This window comes from Corvus moneduloides, chromosome 5 (assembly GCF_009650955.1).
Source record: "Corvus moneduloides isolate bCorMon1 chromosome 5, bCorMon1.pri, whole genome shotgun sequence".
NCBI classification, from domain to species: Eukaryota; Metazoa; Chordata; class Aves; order Passeriformes; family Corvidae; genus Corvus; species Corvus moneduloides.
This window is the reverse complement of record NC_045480.1, coordinates 1,065,561-1,088,259: the sequence shown is the minus strand read 5'-3', so window position 1 is coordinate 1,088,259 and position 22,699 is coordinate 1,065,561. Positions and strand designations below refer to the sequence as shown.

The following is a 22,699-nucleotide window of genomic DNA, read 5'->3' as shown; positions in this document are numbered from 1 at the left end:
CCACCCTGGACAGCCCTTTCCATTAAGAAATTCTCCCCAATATCCAACCTGAATCTCCCCTGACCCAGCCTGAGGCCGTTTCCTCCTGTCCTGTCCCACAGGGAGCAGATCCCAGCCCCCACCTGGCTGTTCCCCCTCCACCCCTCAGGAACGGCCTTTTGGAGACCATATTCCCAAATCCTGCCTCCCTGAAACGGCAGGAGCGCATTTAAAGCTGGGAAGTGAAGCTGGTTGAGCGCAGCTGGAACATGCCCAGCCCAGGACTGGAACAAACCCCACCTCAGCCCCCATCCTTCCCCTGGGAGCAGAGCTGGGACCTCGCAGCTCCGCTCGGTCCCTAGGACAGCTGCCGACACACATCCGATTACCCAGCCGTCAGTCACGCCGAGCAGCTCGGCTCCTCCGGTGAAGGGGCTGGCACCATTTCAGGCACCTAAAATCCTCCACCAGCTGCTGCTCCAGCGGGACACAAATCCCTTGAAAGCCTGCGTCCCATCTACTTATCCTTTGTGGACAGCTGGGACACCTCTGGGCTTCTCCGACAGCAACATTGACACACCTGGACAACCACAGGATCATCTGGGCTGGAAAAGCCCTCCAAGATCGAGTCCAACTCTTCCCCAGCACTGCCCAGGCCACCACTGCCCATGTCCCCAAGTGCCACATCCACAGGGCTTTGAAATCCCTCCAGGCATGGGGACGCCACCAGCGCCTAGGAAGTTCTGTTTCAGCGCTCGACAACCCTTCCTCCGATCGGAATTGTATAGGAAATCTGCGCTTAAACACTGAGACAGCGATTTCGAGCCAGAGCACAAAACTTCCCACTCTCACCAGATCAACCTCGAAACTCTCCCAGCAGACCCAGCCTAAAAATAACCCATTTATACATTTAACAGCAGCTAAACCAAACCCACGCGCCCTGGGATCGGCAGAACCTCCAGGAATGGAAATGACCATTTTTATCCTGGGATGGTGGGGAGCTAATTAATTGAAAAACCATCCTCTGATTCCGTCAATCCAACGGGGAAGCTGGAATCGATCCCGGTGCGATGTTCCTGGCTATACAGTGCCACCTTGCTGTCAACCCATCAACAAAATGACAGCTGGGAAGGGCCGGCGCTGCTGGGTGGGACGTGCAGCACGTTCACCTCGAGCGACCCCGGAATTCTGGGCTGCAATACCACATCAAAATCATCTCAATCCCAATTCTTAATGTATTCCAAGAGATCTGCTCTCTGATGGATTCTTCCACAGCTCCACATCGTCATTCCTGCGGTTCCTCTCCACCCCTTGAGGCATGAAGAGGTCGAGCTCCCTCTCCTCTGCCTCGCCCCCATCAGTCCCTGCCTTTCCTCACCGGCCTTATCGCATTGATTACCCTCCTAATCCACGTGTCCAGCGCTCCACGAGCGCCGCTCAATATTTGTACTCCTTAAATCCAACGGGAAGAAAAATCAATGGGAGACTCCGAGAACAGATTGCTCTGGGATTGTGTGTCTGGGAGGGAATTAATGCCTCATTCCTGAGGGACATGCGTGCCCAAGGCCTTGCAATCAAAGTCACCTTGATGGGGAAGAGCCGCAGTGGTCCTGTCCCTCATCCCGTGGTGTTATCCCAGGAAGATGACTCCCAAGGTTTTCCAGGAGCTAAAGTTTCCCTGCTCCGAAATGATCCAGCTGCCCTTGGGAGGTCCCAAGGAGAAGAATTACAGGGATGCACTGGGATAAAGTTTCCCTACGGCTTCAAAGGCAATGGAGCTCTGCACAACTTCCCCGACCACCCACCACGATCCGGCTGCGGGATCCCATTCCAGGGAAACCCGGCAACGCTTCCCTGCCACGGCAGCAACAGGAGCTCCCGGGGGGAAACCCCACATGGCACCAGGGGAAGGTTGGATGTCATGAAAGGCAGCTCCATAAAAGCTCCTTTATGGACAGCTCCTCCTCAGCCCCCAGGAGTGGCAGCTCCCGAATCACCGGGGTGGGTTTGGTTTCCCAGCCGGGGCTGTGGAGGTGAAGGGCACCCACCTCTGGCCCTCTCTGTTCCCGTCAATCCCAGCCCCACCCGCAGGATAAAGGGGAATGTGGGCCCTGCAGCTCCGGTGGTGTCCGTTTTCCCGGTCGGATGAGTGGCTGCAATTACAGGGAAGGAATCTCGGGAAGGAGATCCTGGCTCCCATAGCACAGCCCCGCTCCTGCTCCTGGGAGGATGGACCAGGGGCAGCCAGAGGGTGCTCAGGAGGAGCCAGAGGCTCCAGGTGAGTCTTGTAGGAATAAAACCTGATGGAAACACGTTCCTGGCCCAGGGTAAGGTCCCCTTGGGATGAGGTTCCCCATGGAGTCCCCGGGAGTGGCACCTTGTTTGACCATAAAATTCCACCAGACCAGGCTGGAGTCACTCCCCATCCCTGGAAGTGTCCAAGGCCAGGCTGGAGCACCCTGGGATAGTGCCAGGTGCCCCTGCCCATGGCCAGGGGTTGGAATGAGAGGATCTTTGGGGTCCCTTCCAGCCCAAGCCATTCCATGATTCCATGATTCATGCGGGAAAGGCATCTCCCACCTCCCCACGTCCCGCTGCCAGCGTCCATCCCCGCTCCGTGCCCTGCCCGCGCGGCATCCCGAGGAATCCAGCACCCAACCACGAGGCACCGAACTCCACTCCTCGCTCTCCAACTCCTCATTTCCTTCCTTTTTTCCCTTTGTCTGAAAGGCTCCCAGTGGAAGAGGATTTGATTGTTTGTTTGCTTTTATTGTTCCACGGGGCCAAGTGTCGACACGCTCCACAATCCCCAGTGCCCAGAAGCCCCGGCAGCGCTCCCCGCCTCCCACAAGTGCTAACAGGACATGTTGGCACTCCGGGTTTTTTTTTTTGTTTGGAGCCTCTGGGGAGCACCCAGGCACTTTGAAGTCCTCCCTATGCCACTGCATCCCCTCCTGGATGGAGAGTGATGGCCTTGGAGCCCGAGCAGCCGAAGGGCAGAGGGATCCGTGTGATTTTAATGGGACTCAACCACAAAAGGCTGGGTTTAAAGCAACACTAAGACCAGTTTAAACCCACCAGGGCAGGAAAGACCAGAGTTAAGGCTCTAAATCTGCTCCGAGCTCCTGCTTCTGTGTTTCCTGCCCTCTTCCCATCCCTTTTCCGCAGAGCACAGCGAGAGGCAGCTTGGATTTCCAGCCCAAACTTTGGAGGATCCTTCCTTTGTGAGTCAGGCAGTTAACACTGATTTAAAAATAAATAAACCACTCCATGTGCCCTTCTCCAACACTGTTGGGCTTTGGGCACTGGAAAAAAAAAAAAAAAAACAAACGTGCCCTGAGCCTGACAAGGAAGAAACAGAGTGGTTTGGCCAAGCCTCTGGAATGCCCTTCCTGGAGCGCCGGGCTGGCCGCAGCCCGAGGGATCCCTGCCGGCTGCCCGGGCAGGGTCTGCCCAGCAGCCCACGGCTGAGCACGTGGATCCACAGGAAGGGAGGAAAAATGGATGCACAGATCATCTCTGCTGGGTGCCCAACGTGGAGCAGCGCTCCCCATGGCAGTTCTGGGAAGGGTGAGTATGGACACTAACAAGCTAGGAAGGAGCAGAGGAATTTCCAGCTGCTACAGCATCTTGTGGAGTTTTTCCTTTCTCAGGCTTTAGCTGAGAAACAGTGAAGAGGGTTCTGTAAACAAATTCTCTATCTCTGCACCTGGGGTTTGTTTTCCAGGCTTGTTTTGGTACATTGGATGTGCGGGTTTTTGACTCCCACTTGTCCTCCCCGGATGGGGGACAAAGTCCTTGCCAGGAGTAAGGGATGAACGGGACTTTTGGATTTTCTGTTTATTATATCTTATCAGTAATTTACACGCCGGCAACACAGCGTGAAGCAGAGCAGATACCAAAAGGCAACTGCAGGAAAACTCAAGGCCTTTTAAAGGTAAATTACCCCATAGTTGCTAAGTAGGTACATTATTTTGACTTTTCTACCAGTGCCTACGGAACTATCCATTCACATTCCATTGTGCTGCAGCATTTCCTCACCGATCGTTCTGTGCTACCAACACGGCAGAAAACGGAGTAGGTGAAAGAAAGGAGACCTGACAAACCACAGGGATCCTCCATCTTGCCTTCATCCACTTACCGTACTAATAAACCTAAAAACTCTCAGTTTTTCACCCCATAACGAACTGTGTATTATACCACCACCTAACCGTAGATTCTAATTCATCCCAGAGCCTTGGCAGCTTTCTCCATGGATGAAGGTTAAAAACAGTGTTTTCCAGGGGGGATGGGTCTTCCAGAACAGGCAGAGAAACACTCCCTGCACTTTGGGTTCCAACAAGTGGAGAGAATATTTTGAACGGGCGTTGTGGAACCTGCACCGATCGTTCTAGAGGGTGGATGGCCAAGTGGCCAACGGGGTCATGGCACCCTTGTGAACGAGGCCATCTAAGCTGATTTATGGAATTAAATACAGCCTTTTTGACCATCTAAGCTGATTTATGGAATTAAATACAGCCTTTCTGGCCATCTAAGCTGATTTATGGAATTAAATACAGCCTTTTTGGCCACTTATCCTGAAACTGGACTCGTGCTGGTTTTCGGTGCTCTCGGTACAACAGGTGAGCAGCGCCAGAGGTGTCAACGCCTGGGAGAGCAGGGCCGTGGGTTGGAGCTCAGCCTGAACTTCAGGAGGTCCCAAAAGATCTCCTAAACCATCTCTTGCTGCTTCTTAGACGTCTCCCAACTGCCCTGGGACAGATTTTGACCCAGATCCAGCTGGTTTTCCAGGGAAAACGCCTCGCTCTGATGTCACTACCGGGGGGTCACACGTGAACACCAAGGCACAAGGATCAGGGGATACTGGGAGCAGGAAACAAAGCCAAGAAAGGGCCCCTCATTGAACATCTGCAGCTTTTGGGTTGATAATTCCGGTTTCCCTCCAGCTTATCTTTCTGTTTCTCCACCTCTTCCAAGTTTTTTAGGGAGCCATGGGGTGGGAGAGGGACGGATGGAGACGCCTCGGTACTTGGACTAATGGGGAATGGCCCCTTCTCCCAAGTAAAAAGCAACAGGAAAAGAGGAAACAGCCTCGAGTTGTGCCAGGGGAGGTTCAGGTTGGGTATTAGGGAAGATTTTTTCCTGGAAAGGATTGTCCGGCCCTTTAACTCAACAAATCCGTAACTTCAAATATTTTCAAAGGTAAATTAATTCCAGTTATGGATTTAGAAGGCGAATCCAGGCATTTCTGAAAGGAGAAATCCAGTGTACAGGACTCCTTTTGTGCGAACGAAAAGATTGTCTCTCCCCTGCCGATGGAGAGGACACTCGGCCACCCCTGAGGCCCACCAGGAATGAACTGCAGCTTTGCTTTGGCTTCCCCAGGCATTCAGGAAAACCAGGAGAATTTGGGTTTCTGGAAGCAGAGAGGTGGGACAGAGGATGAAGGCGATAATATTAATATTAATAATAACAACAACTTCTGGGAAGCTGATGTGGTTATGGGTGCCTGGAGAAGCCTCCATCACACTCAGGGGTGTTAGGAAACAAAATATCCTTTAATTAGCAGTAATTAGCTCAGCTGGAAGTCAGACATCTGCCCTTGCTGCCCTCCATTATCTCGTCAGACTCTTCAGGGCTTCGTGTCCGCACAAGAAGCAGCAAAATGGGCACTTTTCGATGGCCTGTGGGCACCACCTTAACGAAGGTGATTAATAACACTGGATAAATGATCCAGGAGATACCAATCAGTGGAAGGAACTTGGGGAGGAGCCACAAAAGCAATTAAGAGCCTGGAGACAGGATCTTAACAGCAAAATCCTGGATTTAAGGGTGATGATCCAACCAGCTCCAACCTCTTGCTGCTGGGAAATGAGGAATTAGGGCTGACACTGGAACCTGTGTCTTCACACCTCTGCTTCCTGAGTGCTCAAGGGGTTTGCCAGGAAAGATGCAGGGAATTCTGGAATTCAGCATCTCCCTTGCTGCATTTGGGAGCCGCGGGATCCAGAGCTGGAAAAGGGGTTTGGATCACTGGGCTGGACAGGAGACCGTGGCAGAGGCCACAGAGAAAACGGTTAAATAATTAAAGTGTTATTAAGCAAGGAGAGGATCCATGGGAGTAAAGGGATGCAGGAAAACAGGGAGAACGGGAGAGGTTTCTGGTTGGAGCTGATGGTGTTTCCCAGCCTGGGTGATTCTGTGCTGACTATAAAACAAGAGAGATGCAAAATGTAAATGCTGTCCCTTGCAAAGGGCCCTAAACACGGAAGGTGAGCAGAAACCCAAAAGTACAACCTGGCTTCTCCAAATCATGGAGTCATGGAATGGGTTGGGTTGTGGACCATGGAGATCAGCCCGTTCCAACCCTCTTGGATGGACAGGGACACCTTCCACCATCCCAGGCTGCTCCAAGCCCTGTCCAGCCTGGTCTGGGACATTTCCAGGGATCCAGGGGCAGCCACAGGTGCTCTGGACAAACCCCAGCAGCTCAGATCCCTCTTTGGCTGGAGCAGAGCAAGGGAATTCCAAGAACCAGCCGAGCTCCGAGGCCGAGGCCGGGCAGGGCAGTGGGGGAGGGGGATGGAGCCAACGGAACAATTTGGAGATGAAAAACAGCGACTGAAATGAGCTGAAAACCCCTCGTGAGTCACCTTTTCATCTCTGCCCTCCTGCACCCAGTGACTAACACGGCAACAAAGCTGCAGGAGCTGCTCTCCCAGCAGAAACCCTGGAGACACAAGCAGGGACATGCGAGAGGAGACACCTCGGCGGGAGTTGGGTTCATTGATCATCCCTGAGCAAGGTGCTCAGCTGCTGCTGTATCTTCCAGCCAAACAAGCTGCAGAGAATCAGCCAAACCAGTTTGCTGAGCAGAGGCTCAGGATGGCTCTGGGTTCACCCAAAGTCTTGGTTTTGCTCTGCTCCCCAAACACCTCCTGAGTTTTTATGGCTGGGAAACCACATTTAACCATAAAATACAAAAACAAGTTAAAAAAACAACCTGGAGCTCCCTGCCCGGTGGGAATGAACCCTCAGGCCCTCTGGGATGCTGCCCTGGAGTGACTGGAGGGACTGGCTCGACCTTCCCACCACCAAAATGCCTCAGGTGACAGAGCTGAGAGGTGGCCAGAGCCACCAGTGTCACGTCAAGGGGATGGACCTTCACCCCAATTTCCAAGGGCGTTCCCTCAGCCACCAGCTGGGGATGGAAGCCCTGGAGCACACGGAAGCAGCAGGAGACAGGGACGTATCTCATGGAATGTCCCGAGTGGAAAGAGATCCACAAGGATTGAGTCCTCCCCTGCCCAGGACATCCCCACAGCCCCACCCTGCTCATCCCTGGGAGCGCTGCCCCAGTGCTCCTGGAGCTCCGGCAGCCTTGGGAACGTGCCCATTCCCTGGGGAGCTGTCCCAGCGCCTGACCCAAGGACACAATTCCAGGCCTCCCAGTGCCTTTAGAGCAGCCAACAACCAAGTCGGAGGGGGTTTCAAACACCTGATTGATCAGCTGGTGTTTGATAAGAAGCAGGGGGTGCTCCCCATTCCAGCACAACCGGAGCTCGCGGAGTCACCTCACACTCGCTGCTCCCTCCAAGGGAGCAGGTGGCTCCCTTAAAGCCAGGCATGGAGCCCAGGAATCCAGGCTTCTGGAATGTGAGGCTCAGGGATGAGCTCACACTGCAGCTCTGCTCCTCTGTCTTGGTTCTTGTTTGGAGACAAAAAGGTGCAGGACTGAAAACAAAGGGAACATCTGGTGACTGCACAGCACAGGGAGAGAGGAAACCTATGTGAGGTCATGGATGCCTCCGGATCCCTGGCAGTGTCCAAGGCCAGGCTGGATGGGGCTTGGAGCGGCCTGGGGGAGTAAAGGTGTCCCTGCCCATGGATGGGGTGGGGCTGGATGGGCTTTAAGGTCCCTCCCACCAAAACCGTTCCGTGATTTTGGGATTCTATCGCGGAGCGGGGATGGAAGGGAATCGTGTTCCCAAGGGGATCATTCTTTTATTAAGTGTCTCTATCAGGGGTAATAAGAGAAAAATGAATGCATCAGAGGGAGACTTCCCACTCCCAGCTGGCCGGGGTCCAGCAGGATCCCACAATAACCACAGCTGGATTCCAACACGGGAAAAATACACACAAAGCATTTCCTATGGGACAAGCAGTGGCACAGAGTCATGGAATGGTTGGCTTGGGAAGGAACCTCAAAATCATCCCATCCCACCCCTGCCATGGCAGGGATACCTCCCACTGTCCCAGGTGGATCCAAGCCCCAGTGTCCAGCCTGGCCTGGGACATTCCCAGGGATCCAGGGGCAGCCCCAGCTGCTCTGGCAATTCCATCCCAACCCCTCCCCACCCTCCCAGCCAGCAATTCCTTCCCAACATCCCACCTAACCCTGACCTTGCCTGTCTTAACCTCACTGATTTGAGGAGCTGATGCTCAAATTCAAACCCACCAAGTTTGCACGAAGCAAAGCAGAAAACTGCTGGGGGAGACGAGCAGAACCTCCCTGTCCTCATCCCTTGGACATCCAGGTGCCTCAGTCCGGGGGGTTCCCACCTGCCTCTGTCCAAACGTCCCTCAGAGCTGAAGCTGGAACTTGCGGAGGAAATTCCGCACTCAGGATTTACAACTCCCTGGACAGACAGAGCGGCTGAGAGGAGGGAGCTCTAATCACCGAGTACGTTCCCTCCCCAGAGCCCAGAGTGAAATTCCTCGAGTGCTGGAGACAGATTTTCCTTGGAAGGCGGCCACGAGCGCTGATCTGGCTTCTAGGAGAGATTGGCGTGGCCGGGGATTGCAGGGACCTCGCAGACCAGCACAAAGCCCTCCTCTTCCAGCACCTTCCTCACAAGAAACCCATGAAAACCAAACCCTGAAACGCCTCCAGCTGCCCAGGAGCTGCGGGGAGAACAGGGAATGACTCCATGTGCAGGCTTGGGAATGACCTGAGAGCACCTGGAGATCTGCAGTGGCATTTGGACACTCAGGGGTATTTGGGGAAGAGCTGATTATCTCAAATTTCAGCAAGGTTATTTAGGGGGCTAAATTTATTTCAGATTCCTAAAATACAGCACTGAGTGGGCAACAGCAAAGCTTAAACAGGAAGGGGGGAAAGCAAATATTCCTTCCTTGTAAAACCTTAAACATTTGAGCCTCACTCCTACAGAAGGACTTGAGATGGGACTTGGTTTCCTTCGTGGCTTCATTAAGGGTATTTATGGATTTAGAATTGTCCCAGAATAGGAAATCAAGCCCCATTTTACATTTACTGTCTGCTCAAAATAGTGATTTTGATTCTCTGCGCTTGACTCTTCCTCTTTTCCAGAGAGGGATGGAATTGCTCCTGATTTCCTTGGGCACAAGGGGAAAATCAGGATTTGGATGTACTAAACTTGAGTCTGCTGCTCTGAACAAGGACAAACTGATGCCTTTAAACAATGACAGCTTTTTAAGGCTTATTTCCCACTACTGGGATCTGTACCAAGGCAAAAACCAAGTCACCACATTTTCCTATCACTTCATATTTCATCAATTTTGCTCATTCCCTTAATCATCCCCCATTACTTTGAGAATGCTCTCGGATTTAAAACTGTCTTGTAACAGCTCCTACTGAAATACGTTGGGAAGAGAGGGAAATCTCTTCAATTTCCCTACTTTGGCCAATTTTTGCCCAGTCATTTTTCCTCCCTCCATTCCCAAGCCAGGTCATCCCATTTAAATCAATGTTGTGGTGCCATTCACGGAATTTCATGGAATGGTTTGGGTTGGATGGAACATTAAAACTCGTCCAGCGCCACCCCTGCCATGGGCAGGGACACCTCCCACCATCCCAGCTGGATCCAAGCCCCAGTGTCCAGCCTGGCCTTGGGCATTCCCAGGGATCCAGGGGCAGCCCCAGCTGCTCTGGCAATTCCAGCCCAGCCCCTCCCCACCCTCCCTGAGAGGAATTTCTTCCTCCAATCTCCCCTGCTTCGGTTTAATTTCATGGCTTAAAAGAGAAAGAATACAATGTCCAAAAAGAAACTTTTCAAGACAAGACGAAGAACAAATCAAAGACCTCTCCTTGCTGTACCTTCATCCATGACTTTCCTACCTATCCCTGCTCCCAGCAAGAAGTGCTGGGAGTGTTGGAGGTCTGGTGGCCACAGAGCAGCCACCAGAGCCTTGCCTGGATGGAGTTTGGTGACACATTCCAACGTGGCACCGGATCAGGTCACTGACAGGGCCAGGGAGCAGGAACTGCCTCATCTTTGCACACTATTGATAAACTCAGTATGTCAAGGAGAGGTTGATTCTTCTCTGCTTGGAGCAAGGAGATGTTGTCCATTATCTGTACAACACCTCCCTTTTCCCCTCATCAATAACCATCCATTATCCAGGAGATCCAGGACTTCCCATCCTCCCCTGAAACTTGTATCTCCTCTTTCTCCTTGCACGTTCACAGAGTCCTGGAATGGTTTGGGGTGGAAGGGACCTTAAAGCCCATCCAGTGCCACCCCTGCCATGGGCAGGGACACCTCCCACTGCCCCAGGCTGCTCCAATCCTTGGCCTTGAGATTCAGAGGTGCTGCTGTTTTTAAATGCAAGAACAAAACTTGGGAGCACCTCCCAAAACAAAGAGGAAACCTCCGTGCCCAAAGACTCCCATCGGGCAGGGGAGGAGGACTGGAGAGGCTCCTGCTCTGCATCCTCCTCACCCGAGCTGGGTCCCTTTGGCTGCACTTAGGAACCGCACAAACGTTTCACTGGCTCGACCCCACCGAGCCGTTTGCAGGCATTTCATTCTTCCAAGAGCCCCAGCTTCCCCTTCCAAAATCCCTGCATTCATGGCCTGGTGCTTGGAAAAGGCCCAAAGCTTCCACATTTCCTTACACCCAGGAGGCCGCGGGCGCGTTGAGCGCCGCAGTCAATAAAGTGCCAAGGAGCTAATGAAGATAAAAGTGTCAACACAGCCTGGTGATAACACACACCTCTCCCATGGAGCTGTTGGGACCATTCTGCAAACAAATTTGGCAGTTCCTGGCAGGCCCGGGCCCGAAAAGCGGCGTCCTGATGTTATTAAAGTTAACAGAAGTGTCATGGGATGACAGATGGCTCCCTGCACATCAATTGGATTCTGAGGAGGTCTCAAACCCTGGCGGGTTGAAAGCAGCTCCAGCACGAATCAGAGGCAGGGTAAGATCATCGATACAAGGGATTATGCAGATTTAAGAAATACCCTCGGCACCCGAAAGTTTTCAGAATGCAAACGACGTCAACCCCGCGAACAAGAGGCACTGCATCATGATGGCAGCAGGGACAAAGCCAGGGGGGTTTAACAGACAAAAAAAGATTGTTTTAATAGGAGAGAAGCATCAGTCATTGAGTCTTACTTCATTCAGACTTTCTCTCCAACCCATCCATCTTCAGTGCCAAGAGATGACAGGACCACCTCACTTTTCCCCCCGGCCTAGTGTATCAATAATGCCCATTTCTCCCCAAACAAATGACTCCCCAGAATGGCCCTTTTCCCAAAATTGGCTGCCAAGCCCCACAAAGGCCTCAGTACCTGCTATGGTCAACTTGGCTCCAACGGGGCCCCCTCCAGAGGTGGCCACCGATGGGTGGAGCCTTCCCCAACCATCTTCCCCAAGAGCCACTTTGTCATTGCTGGCCAGGGAGCATCTGTGGAAGAGGGGACTGGGGCGGGGGGGTGGCTGAGCCGCAGAGGGACACAGAGAGGGACACAGAGAGGGACACAGAGAGGGACACAAACGGGCACGGGCACAGGGGAATGCAAATTCCTCCGCCCTCGCAAACGCCTCCGTGGGCATTCTCTGGGAACAAAGGTCCCCGAGGCGGGCGGGCTCTGCATCACTGCTCTCTCTGTTCCCAGCACCTGCTCGGCGTCGGCCGCGGAGTCGCCGCGGTCCCTCCGCGCCGTGGCCGCAGAAGCCAAGGGCAGCACAATGGCCCCGTTGGCCAGGGTCAGGCCTGGCTTTCTTCCTCGCCCCCTTCCACCAGCCCTTTTCACCTCCACCATCTCCAGGAGCGCTCAGCAAGGAGGTGGCTTCGAGGGACGAGAGGAGGAGGAGGGGGGAAATATAGGTCTCTGGCGTAAATCACTGACGCCGTTTCCCCTCCTCTCCCTTCCCTTAAGACCTGATGGTCTTCAGTCACACATCTTAAAAGCAAAACAAAAAACAAAAACACAAAGACTTACTTGTCTCAAGTCGATGAAGGCCAACTGCAGCGTGTCCCCTTGGAACCCAGGCACTGGGCCGGATCTGGCAAACTCTGTGGGAAAGAAAAGAGGATAAAAAGCGCCTTTAACTAACCATGGACAGGGAGATTGGCAGACGGATGACAGGGAAGACAAGAGAGGCTGGGGGAGAGGAGGACCGTGCTTCTAAGGAGTCATGTCTCCCTCCCTTCAGCGTCTTTGTTCGCCCTTCAAAATTCGTGTCATCAAAACACCATTAATTCCACCGTCCTGACAGCAAGGAAACTGTACTAATTCGACCTGAAATTTATTCCCATGAGCCGCACTGGGCTTCAGAGTATTTGTTTTGTGAACGGACAAACAACTCGCCCAGAAGAAAGGGGGGGATGGGGGTGGAAAAGTTTTTCCTCTCAACACAATAAAATCTTCAGCTGTGAAACTCTTTTCAGTTCCGAAAGCTATTTATATTTTAGGGCGCTGAAGGAATTTTCTAATTTCACGCCTGTCACCAGGCTCCATGAGCATTCATCAAAAAAATATGCCCGGCCGCATCATTAATTATCAGGCAGCAGATTATTTGCATGATCTGGTGATGGCGCCTCTTGGTCAGCCCAAACGCGGAGAACCGCGGCCGTTGGGTGGCATTTTTATTTCTGGTGGATGAAGACATCTGACAACTGAATAACGTTGGCTTCTAAAGCGAAGAGAATATTTCCAAGGCCACATTTATCTCCTTCCAGGCTAATCTGGCCAAAATTTCATACTTTGGTCGTTCGTTTTTCTCCTAATCCATTCTTTAAACCAAATCTAAAACCGCTGAGGGGGCTTGAATGGAGCCATGTTAGGGGACCTTGGTTCCTCCATGGCATTTAGCAGCTTTTCCTTGGGAACACTCATGAAGCCGACGCCTGCATGCATCCGAGGGCGTCTTTTGAGGTTGGTTCTGCCCAACTTCACTTCATTTTCACCCTCTGCAGTTACAGCTTCATCTCCGCTCTCCTCACAGCCTCTCGGCACTGAGGGGATCTGGTTTGTGAGGCCACAACTCAACGCCACCAAAGGCTCGAGGGGGAGCATCTGCCTGGGGTTGAGTTGTGTGGCTCCTGCACGCACTGGAGGTGCTGGAGGAATGAAATGTTTTCTTGGGATGAAGCCAGGTGTGATGGCAAAAAGGGAGAAAGGAGGAAAAATATACGCCAAATACAGATTTTTCAGTTACATGGCCCATTATCGCCCAACTATCCCGGATTTTACCCTACAGGAACTCTCCAACGGCTCCTAAAGCTTCACAAAGATGAGGATTAGGGATGGCTTGGCAATATGGAAGGAAGATTTTGCCTTTTGTCTCCACGACTAATCAGAGGTACCAGTGGACAAAGCGATTTCATGTCAGACGGTCTTCGCCTTGAATCCTTGCCCTTCCAAAAGTTTTCCTATTTCCAAGCCAGTGCCACGAAATCAGGAACATAAATCATCACATTCCCATTTCCAAAGCTTTCCTAGAGCAGCCCCTTGGCTCTAACAAGAAGAGATTAATGAACGAAACACCAGGATTCAGTCCTGTCCCTCAACCGCCTCATTTCGGGCAAGTAAAGCAGGGTTATTAATCAGCTCCCTTGCTCCACCTTCCATTAAAACCTTAGGATGGAGAACATCCTTCAAGCCAGACACAGGCACCTCCAGGGGCACAGGGGACACTTCTCAGACTCTGCTTTTTAATAGTCGCAGATGCCAGAAGAGGTTTGAGATTGAAACCATCGCTCATCTTTGCAGTGATCACTCAAGTGACAACTGCTGCAGGACAGGAGCAAACATGGCTGGAAAAGCACTGCTTTTATCTGAAGTTACGACTCGAAAGGAGTAATAAAAAACTACAAAGAGAAATTATGGACGTGACTGTTCACATTTAGGTTTTGGATAGGAAAAGCACAAACCAAAGCCAGCAGAACCATCCATGGTCATGCCTTTGGAGTTTTGCACAGGGTGGGACTGGACAGGGATGAACAGGAGGAAGTTCTTCCCTCTTCCCTGCGAGGGTGGGCAGGCCCTGGCTCAGGGTGCCCAGAGCAGCTGGGGCTGCCCCTGGATCCCTGGCAGTGCCCAAGGAGGCTGGACACTGGGGCTTGGATCCACCTGGGATAGTGGGAGGTGTCCCTCCCAAGGCAGGGGTGGCACTGGATGGGCTTTAAGGTCCCTTCCCACCCAAACCATTCCATGATTCCTTGAGATCGGAGCTGCTCAGCTTCCAGCCAATTCCACTGACCAATCCTGCAATATTCCATGTGCTAAGAGCCCCAAGCGACTTCAAATGTGTCCCTCAAAAACTGTTTTAATTAACCCTAACTGCAAAGGCATTTTAATGTAGCTTTGCTATAAAATTTGACTGCAGCTTGCCCGAGCCAGCAGGGAAGGAGGATCAACCCAAACTCTCTGACTCTGATCTGCAAGGGATAAATCATCTTTACACATTCCCTCTACGCCCCACTGTCCCATCTGGAACAATTATCCCAAAAGCCACATCAATCCTAAAACACCCTGCTTTGGAAAAGCACAATACCTGAGAAGCTGCAATGTTTACAAGTGAGAAACGGCGTTTGAGCACCTTCTCAAGAGGGGAAAGTCCCCTGAGTGGCTCAGGGTCGGAGATGTCCCTGGACTGAGGAACCCAACCTTGACATCCTACCCTCCAAGGATGGGGTCACCTCATGTTCCTGATTACATTTGGAGAAATCCTGGAAAAGAAACCCTGGAAGGACTGCAAGGAAAGCGAGTTTCTATTTTGGATGAAGGGCCACGCAGCTGTTCAGAATCTATTTAGGAGCACACACAGAGTTGGGAAATTTAAGATCTTCCCCAAAGCATGAACTTCAAATCCTCATGAGAAAATGCCTGTGATTGTGAATGTTCTCACAAGGCTGGTGAATTTATCACCGCTGTCAGCTGCTTGTGAGCAACCCAAGACAGATTCCATTCCAAGGCAGATTTCATCCCAAGACAGACTTCATCCCAAAACAGATTTTATTCCAAGACAGACTTCATCCCAAAACAGATTTCATCCCAAGACATGGCTGCTCGTTAGCAGCTCACCTTTAGCTGTCTCTGCCCGATGTCTCTTCCCACGGTTCCCTGCCCATGGAGGGGGTTGGAACTGGATGGTCTTCAAGGTCTTTTCCATCCCAAATCAATCTGTGATTCCTAAGGAACCTACTGGAGTGACACTGCCCTTCAACACTGCTCGTTAGGATGGTCGCACATGGAGCCAACACTGATTTAAGCCGCATTTTCCATCAAAATACTGAATTAACAATGATCTGGAGCCTGCTAGAGAAAGGCATCCCTGCCCACGGCTGGAACGAGATGGTCTTTTAAGGTCCCTTCCATCCCAAGCCAATCTGTGATTCCTAAAGAACCTACTGGATGAAGCTGGGACAGTTATGGAGAGACACTTCAAAACTTCGGATGGTCACACACTGAGCCAACATTTAATTGAACAGCAATTCTCATCAAAAGATTAATCAGTACTAAATTAACAAAGCTCTGGAAACTTCTAGTGCAAGGTGTCCCTGCCCATGGCTCGAATGAGATGGTCTTTAGGGTCCTTTCCAACCCAAATTCTACCGTTCTGGGATTCTACGATTGACATCCAAGAAGTGAAATGACGTCGGAGCTGAAATTCTTTGTATCCCAGAAGAAATGGGAGTGGGAATACGGCCCAGACGCTTGGAGAAAGCTGCGGCAGCCCCGGGCTGGAGGAATGAATGCAATGCTTCCCCTGGGCTGCTGGAGAAGGAGCTGCACCTTCTGTAATCGCAGGTCACACTTTACATACCAATGCCACCAGCTCATTCTGAAGGAGGAATGAACAAAGTCTCAGAGAAAAAAAAGGAGAAACAAAGACGAGAACGGAGCTTGAGAGGAGAGACACAGCCAGTTCTTCTTGGGTTTAATCTCTTCAAGCAGATTTCAGGATAATTTTCTCGGAACAACCGAGCGCAGTGTTGGCCTCAGTACTGTCGGATTCGTTTATTGTACTGTCTTCACTACCAAGGCAAGTGGCAAACATCGCAAGCAACCTACAGAGAAGCCCCTTGAGCAGAAAATCACAGGAGAATAGAGCAGATCAGTATGCGGCTGTTTGTACAAAGCATTTAGCCAGGCTAAAGGTTTGAGGGGTTTGTGTTCAGGCCAAAAAAGTAATGTCTTTGCAAGGTCTACAGGCTTGGGCCACCCAGGGCAGGTCACAGGGGGACTCCAACCTCTCTTCCAAAACATTTCACCGATGAAAGAATCAAGGAACAGGAACCGTTAAGCCCTTTACAATGGACAAAGAATAAAGAGTTCAAAGGCGCGGCAGAAAAGAGACATCCACTGTAAATTAATTACAGCGCACGGGGGGATCTGCCCGTGCCCCAGGCGCGGCTGCGCGCGCGGGGATGGGGCCTTGCAGGGATTGAGCGGGAAAAATGGGCCCAGCCGGTGACTTCATCCCTCAAAAACATCAGTTGAGGGCAAGATTTCCTCTGAATTACACGGGATTCGTGATGGCACCTCCAGGATGGAGACAGATGCAGTTCCCAGGGAAGGGAACGTGGACAATCTGCTCATGGCCATGGATAAGATCTGGGGAATCGACCATCTGAGGATTCCTCAAGGAAGAATGGAGGTCTCGAAGTCATCTTCCTTGGATAAAGCCTTGGAAGGCTATCCTAGGAAAGCCAAGTGATGGGATCTCCTGGATAGGCTATCCTAGGAAAGCCAAGTGGTGGGATCTCCCTGGATAGGCTATCCGAGGAAAGCCAAGTGGTGGGATCTCCCTGGATAGGCTATCCGAGGAAAGCCAAGTGGTGGGATCTCCCTGGATAGGCTATCCTAGGAAAGCCAAGTGGTGGGATCTCCCTGGATAGGCTATCCGAGGAAAGCCAAGTGATGGGATCTCCCTGGATAGGCTATCCGAGGAAAGCCAAGTGATGGGATCTCCCTGGATAGGCTATCCGAGGAAAGCCAAGTGATGGGATCTCCTGGATAGGCTATCCTAGGAAAGCCAAGTGATGGGATCTCCTGGATAAAGCCTTGGAAGGCTATCCTAGGAAAGCCAAGTGATGGGATCTCCTGGATAGGCTATCCTAGGAAAGCCAAGTGATGGGATCTCCCTGGATAGGCTATCCTAGGAAAGCCAAGTGATGGGATCTCCCTGGATAGGCTATCCTAGGAAAGCCAAGTGATGGGATCTCCTGTTCTGTATCCACAGGAACAAAGTGACACCTCGAGGACACCGAGGCTGAAGAACAAATCCATGCGTGGACTCTGGAGAAGCTGCCAGGGGGGAAAAGTGAGAAATGATGGGTAGGATTTGAGGCAAGAGGAACAGAGAGAAGCTCCCAATTCCCATATTGAGCTTCTACTTCACCCAGTTTCCATACCGAGCTTCTCCTTCTCCCACACCGTTCCCACACAACCCCGCTCTGAAGCTGTTCCCCATTACAGCCCGAACTCTCAAAGCTCATTCCCATCTGGGTAGTTCCAGAGAGCTGTGGGAAGAAGGAGGAGTTACCCAAAATACACTGAACTGGGTCAGATTAAAGAAAAACTTCTCTCCCGCCCCATCAATCGTTCCTCTGATGGAACAAAGATGAGCCTGGAGTGCTGTCACTGCAGAGAAACCAGTAGTCCCAGTCATGGGACACTGGCAGGGTTGGGGAGCACCCACAGCCCCAGGGAGGGACTCCTCAGGGGTTGACCACGAGATGTTTTTTAAGGCTGTGGGAGACGCGTGCCAAGAAATTCTGCACAAAATCGGCAGGATGGGCTTCAGAGACGACTCACGGATCTCCACAGGTTCCCAAACCCAAACCCAAGGTCTGCAGTGGATGTGTCTTGCAGATGTGAAGTTCTCAGCTTCGTTAAATACCAGCACCAGGAAATGTGGACTGTGCCCATCCCACCATCAGCTGAAGAGGTTGGCATTTCCAGCCCTGGAAAGGTTCAAGGCCAGGTTGAGGGTCCAACTTGGCCTTCCAGGGATCCAGGGGCAACCACAACTTCTCTGGGCAACAGTGCCCAGGCCTCACCACCCTCACAGCCAGGAATTCCTTCCCAATATCCCCTCCATCCCTGCCCTCTGGCAGTGGGAAGCCATTCCCTGTGTCCTGTCCCTGTTCCCTGCCAGCACAGCCCGACCCCCCCGCTGCCCCCTCCTGTCAGGGACTTGTGCAGAGCCACAAGGTCCCCCCTGAGCCTCCTTTGCTCCAGCCTGAGCCCCTTTCCAGCTCCCTCAGAAATTCTCCAGCCCCTTCCCAGCTCCGTTCCCTTCCCTGGACACGCTCCAGCCCCTCAGGGTCTCTCTTTTTTGGGAGGTGCCCAAATCTGACCCCAGGAGCTGAGGCACATCAAAAGATCAGCACTGTGGGCTGGACATTCCTCTCCTCATTTGTTCTGCTTAAACCTTCCCACGTCTCCACTGCAACATTCCCATTTCTGCCCCAAATCCAGGCTTTTCCTGGTGTGCTGCAGCAGGACACCACAGGATATCCTAACTCTGGCACCACCAACTCCAGTCCCTGATGGATCAAAGGTTGGATGAACACCTGGGAGTCCTTTGGATCATGCCAAGGGAAGGATGACTCCAGCATCATGGACAAACCCCGGCATTTCCCCCAAATCCCAGGACTTCCATGGGAGAAATTCCTGGGAGCCAGATAAGGCAGCCAAAAAGGAGGTGGGGAACAGCTGTGCCGGGATCCATGTGGGCACATTTTGGGACGATCTGTTGGGATGGAGAATTCCTCAACCCAGCAGAGACATCTGGGTGTGTGCCTGGCTGATCCCCAGGAGCGGGGCTGACTAAAAATAGGGAATTTAATGGAATTTGAAATATAATTTTTAGGGTGCTTTTGATGTCCCATAAAGCAGCAGTTAAAAGACTTCGGAGATGATGGAATTGCTCATTTTATGATCCAAGGACTGTAAAAACAACTCCTCAGCCACTGCTGGAACCCGTTATGGAGATGGGAAATGCTTCCTAGGAGCGGGAACAGCCCCATTTCTTTGGGATTTTTCAGCTGTCACCTCCAAATCTGGGTTGTTACATTTGATTCCCACTATGTCTGAGGTAGAGGGGAGATGGAAAAATTACATATTTATTAAATCATATATTTATATATGTATTTATCAGTTCAAAAAGAGCAGAGCAGGGCATGTAGGAATTTAAAAATCCCATTGCATTGTTAAATCTTGGATTATGGATGTGTTCTGGAAGACAAGAAACCCTCTGAATAAAGGAAATGCCTTTTCTGGAAAAAGCATCACTTCCTCTATTTACAGGATCCCAAAAATCTTTCTCTTTGGGATTTTTTTTCCCCCCTCTCCAGGTTTTTTTGTCTTTTTTTCAAGTTGGGCCAGAGCCAGAAGTGGCTCCTAAACTGAGACTTAATGAGACGTGTCCCACTGAGACCTTCTGGGCAGCCCATTTAAGCTGCACCTTAGCCCAGGTTTAAAAGGAGGTGAGAGAACCTCTCCTGACCGCAGGGAAGGAGCCACGAAAACCAAACCACCCCAACGAGGGGTGCAACCAACACCTGCCCAACACCACATTCCCAGCCCACCCTCAGCCCTTCCCTGGAGCCACCCAAGCACTCGGATCCCTGCAAAGCTGCTCCCAAAGCCCTCCCAACACCTTGGGAAGCAGCTCCCTGCTGGGAAAACCTGGGGACAACCACCCCGACCACCCAGCACCGTGCACCCCCTCGAGGGTTTGTCCAGCTGGAGACTCCGTGGTCTCACCAGGTGCAAAAAGCCGTGGAAAACGCTTGGATTTTTCCCAGGTTTCTCTCATCAGAAGCAACCTGAAAGAATTTTTACAACTCTGCTCTTTTTGCTTCTCTCACACCAAAACTGCTGCTGATGTGTAGGGACTTTTCATGAGGAAAACATGGAAGATCTGGCTCTCGGTGTCTGTTTGATTCCCTGCTTCTCCCCAGGCCTACAACAGCTCCCTTTTGGAAGATCAGAAAATGAATAAACTGCATTTTCTGTGCTTTGAACATGCAAAACAAGCTTGTTTCAGGGAGGGGAAGATTTAAAGAGCAGGTGAGGGGTCGCATCACAACCTCCTTCTGCTCCCGAGCACCACAGACTCCCAGACTGGTTTGGGATGGAAAAAACCTTCAAGGTCATCTTGATCCAACCCCATCCATGTTCAGGGACACCTCCCACCATCCCAGCTGGATCCAAGCCCCAGTGTCCAGCCTGGCCTTGGACATTCCCAGGGATCCAGGGGCAGCCCCAGCTGCTCTGGCAATTCCAGCCCAGCCCCTCCCCACCCTCCCAGCCAGCAATTCCTTCCCAACATCCCAGCCCAAGCTCCCCTTTCCCACTGGGAAGCCATTCCCTGCCTCCTGGCCCTCCAGCCCTTGGCCCCAGTCCCTCTGCAGCTCTCCTGGAGCCCCTTTAGGCCCTGCAAGGGGCTCGCAGCTCTCCCTGGCTCCTTCCCTTCTCCAGGGCAACATTCCCAGCTCTCCCAGCCTGATCCAGAGCAGAGGGGCTCCAGGCCTGGAGCAGCTCCGGGGCCTCCTCTGGGCTCTCTCCAGCAGCTCCACGTCCTTCTGCTCTTGGCCCCAGGGCTGGGGCAGCTCTGCAGGTGGGCTCTCACCTGAGAATCCCCCTCAGCCACCTGGACCTGCCCCTCCCTGGGGCCAAAGCTCAGCCTGGAGCCACGGTCCAGCAGCCACTCCCTTTTTGTGCTGAGGGAAGAGCAAACTGGTCGTAAATCAGGAATTCTTTTATGAACCCAGAACTGAGGAGAATTAATTTAGCAGTGACTTGTTTTAAGCCTAAACCACCACATTTTTCACCTCTCCTGTTGTCAGTTGTGTTTATAAACACATTTCCTTCCAATGTGTATCAGAGCTGCTTTTAACACGGAGAAAACGATCTTCACCACCTTCAAACTACGCCCAATATACAATTAAATAATTTCATTAACTCACCTCACCTCTCCTTCATTTCTTCAGGATTCACAAGCAAACCCTAATAAACTCCAGCAGCAAAACTCAGCAGCCCCATTCCCTCATCTCACTAGAGTGCTCCAAACAGCCATAAAATCTTATTTCAGTGTGATAACTGCAGGATGAAACTGCTGGATTGGGGAAGGTTTGGGAATTTATGGGGAGGAAGAGGAGGGAGGCAGAAGCATGAACTGGTACCCGTGAGGATGTTGAGATTCACACCTCTGCTTTCGGGTAAAAGATTAAAAAATCACCAAAAACCCAAGAATAAACCCCAACTTTGCAAATTGAAACTTATTTTCTGCATTCACCAATCCTCTCTTGGAACTGGCTTATCCTAAAATTCAAACCTTGACGTATTCCTGCTCCAAAAAAACCAAATTCAAGCCATTCCCAGGAGGAGCTGAGCCACCAGACAGACCCGTGGGGATGAGGGGACGCATTTTTGCTGCTGCAAAGGAAAAGATTTTGTCTGTTCTGGGGCTGACAGTGATGGATGGGGAGGATCCAGCTCCAGCATCCATCTCCATTCCCTGCTCCGATGGCACCTCGGGACGGGGCTGGGGGACAGGTCCCTGACCCCACTGCCCACGTTGGCGTCACCTGCTCTGGGATGTCTGAGTGCTCCAGCCTTGGGCTCCCCGAACAACCGGAATTTGAGGAACCATCCTTTTCAACCTGCTGTGAAATCCCATCTGTTTTCCTTGGTGGCAGCAGCAGCTTTCAGGGAAGAGCCGCTGCTCCGTCACCCACGTTATGGATGGGGCGGAAAACTGCCGGGTTGGGAGCGTCTGCAGCCAAAAAACCAGGGAATTATTATGGATGACAAACGCTTCCCGTTATCCCCAGCTCTGCTGCCCGTCCCTCGGCAGACACCCATGGGAACACAGCTGCTCCCAGGACACAAATGAGCCGCAGGAATTCAGGGATCGAGGCAGTGCTGGGAGAAAAGTCAGGAGTTGCTTTGTGAGTTCTGGTGCAGCTGCAGGATCTGCATGGGAATCACTGAACTGGGATCCTCGTCCCGGGCTGGTCAGATGAGGGCTGGAAAATGGCAACTGGATGCTAAAAAATGGAAAAACCCTCGTTGGAAACAGCAAAATTCCTACTGGGGAATAAATTTAATCTCAGTGTTGACGGAGCAGCTGAAGTAAAAGCTGAGCAGGAAAATGTCGGCTAAAGGCTGGAAGAACTTGTCTTGGCAGTGGGAGGTGCTGGGGGCTGATGAAACCAACACAGCTGATGTCACTGAGTCACTGCCCTGGATCCCTGGAAGTGTCCAAGGCCAGCTTGGAGCAACCTGGGATAGTGGGAGGTGTCCCTGCCTTGAAGGTCCCTTCCCAGCCAAAGCATTCCACGATTCTGTGATAAACAAAATACATCCCAACCTCCACCTCAGCCAAGAAAGCCACAAGGGTGGGTATCTGGGGAAATAAAAATCCTCAAAATACTTTATCAAAGATCACCTGGGTTCTTCAGGAACTCTGTTGAGCTCTGGGTTTTCAACCAC

General features: G+C 51.9%; 1 protein-coding gene across 9 annotated transcripts in view; it reads right to left on the bottom strand.

The window, feature by feature from the left end:
* The window catches only part of EXOC6B (exocyst complex component 6B), a 272,126-nt gene that overhangs the window by 59,146 nt on the left and 190,281 nt on the right, over positions 1–22,699 (bottom strand). For all 9 annotated transcript variants that reach the window (XM_032108405.1, XM_032108407.1, XM_032108406.1 and 6 more), the window contains one exon: positions 12,188–12,261. In XM_032108405.1, the coding sequence (XP_031964296.1) occupies positions 12,188–12,261 (74 nt within the window). The remainder of the gene's footprint in view (positions 1–12,187; positions 12,262–22,699) is intronic.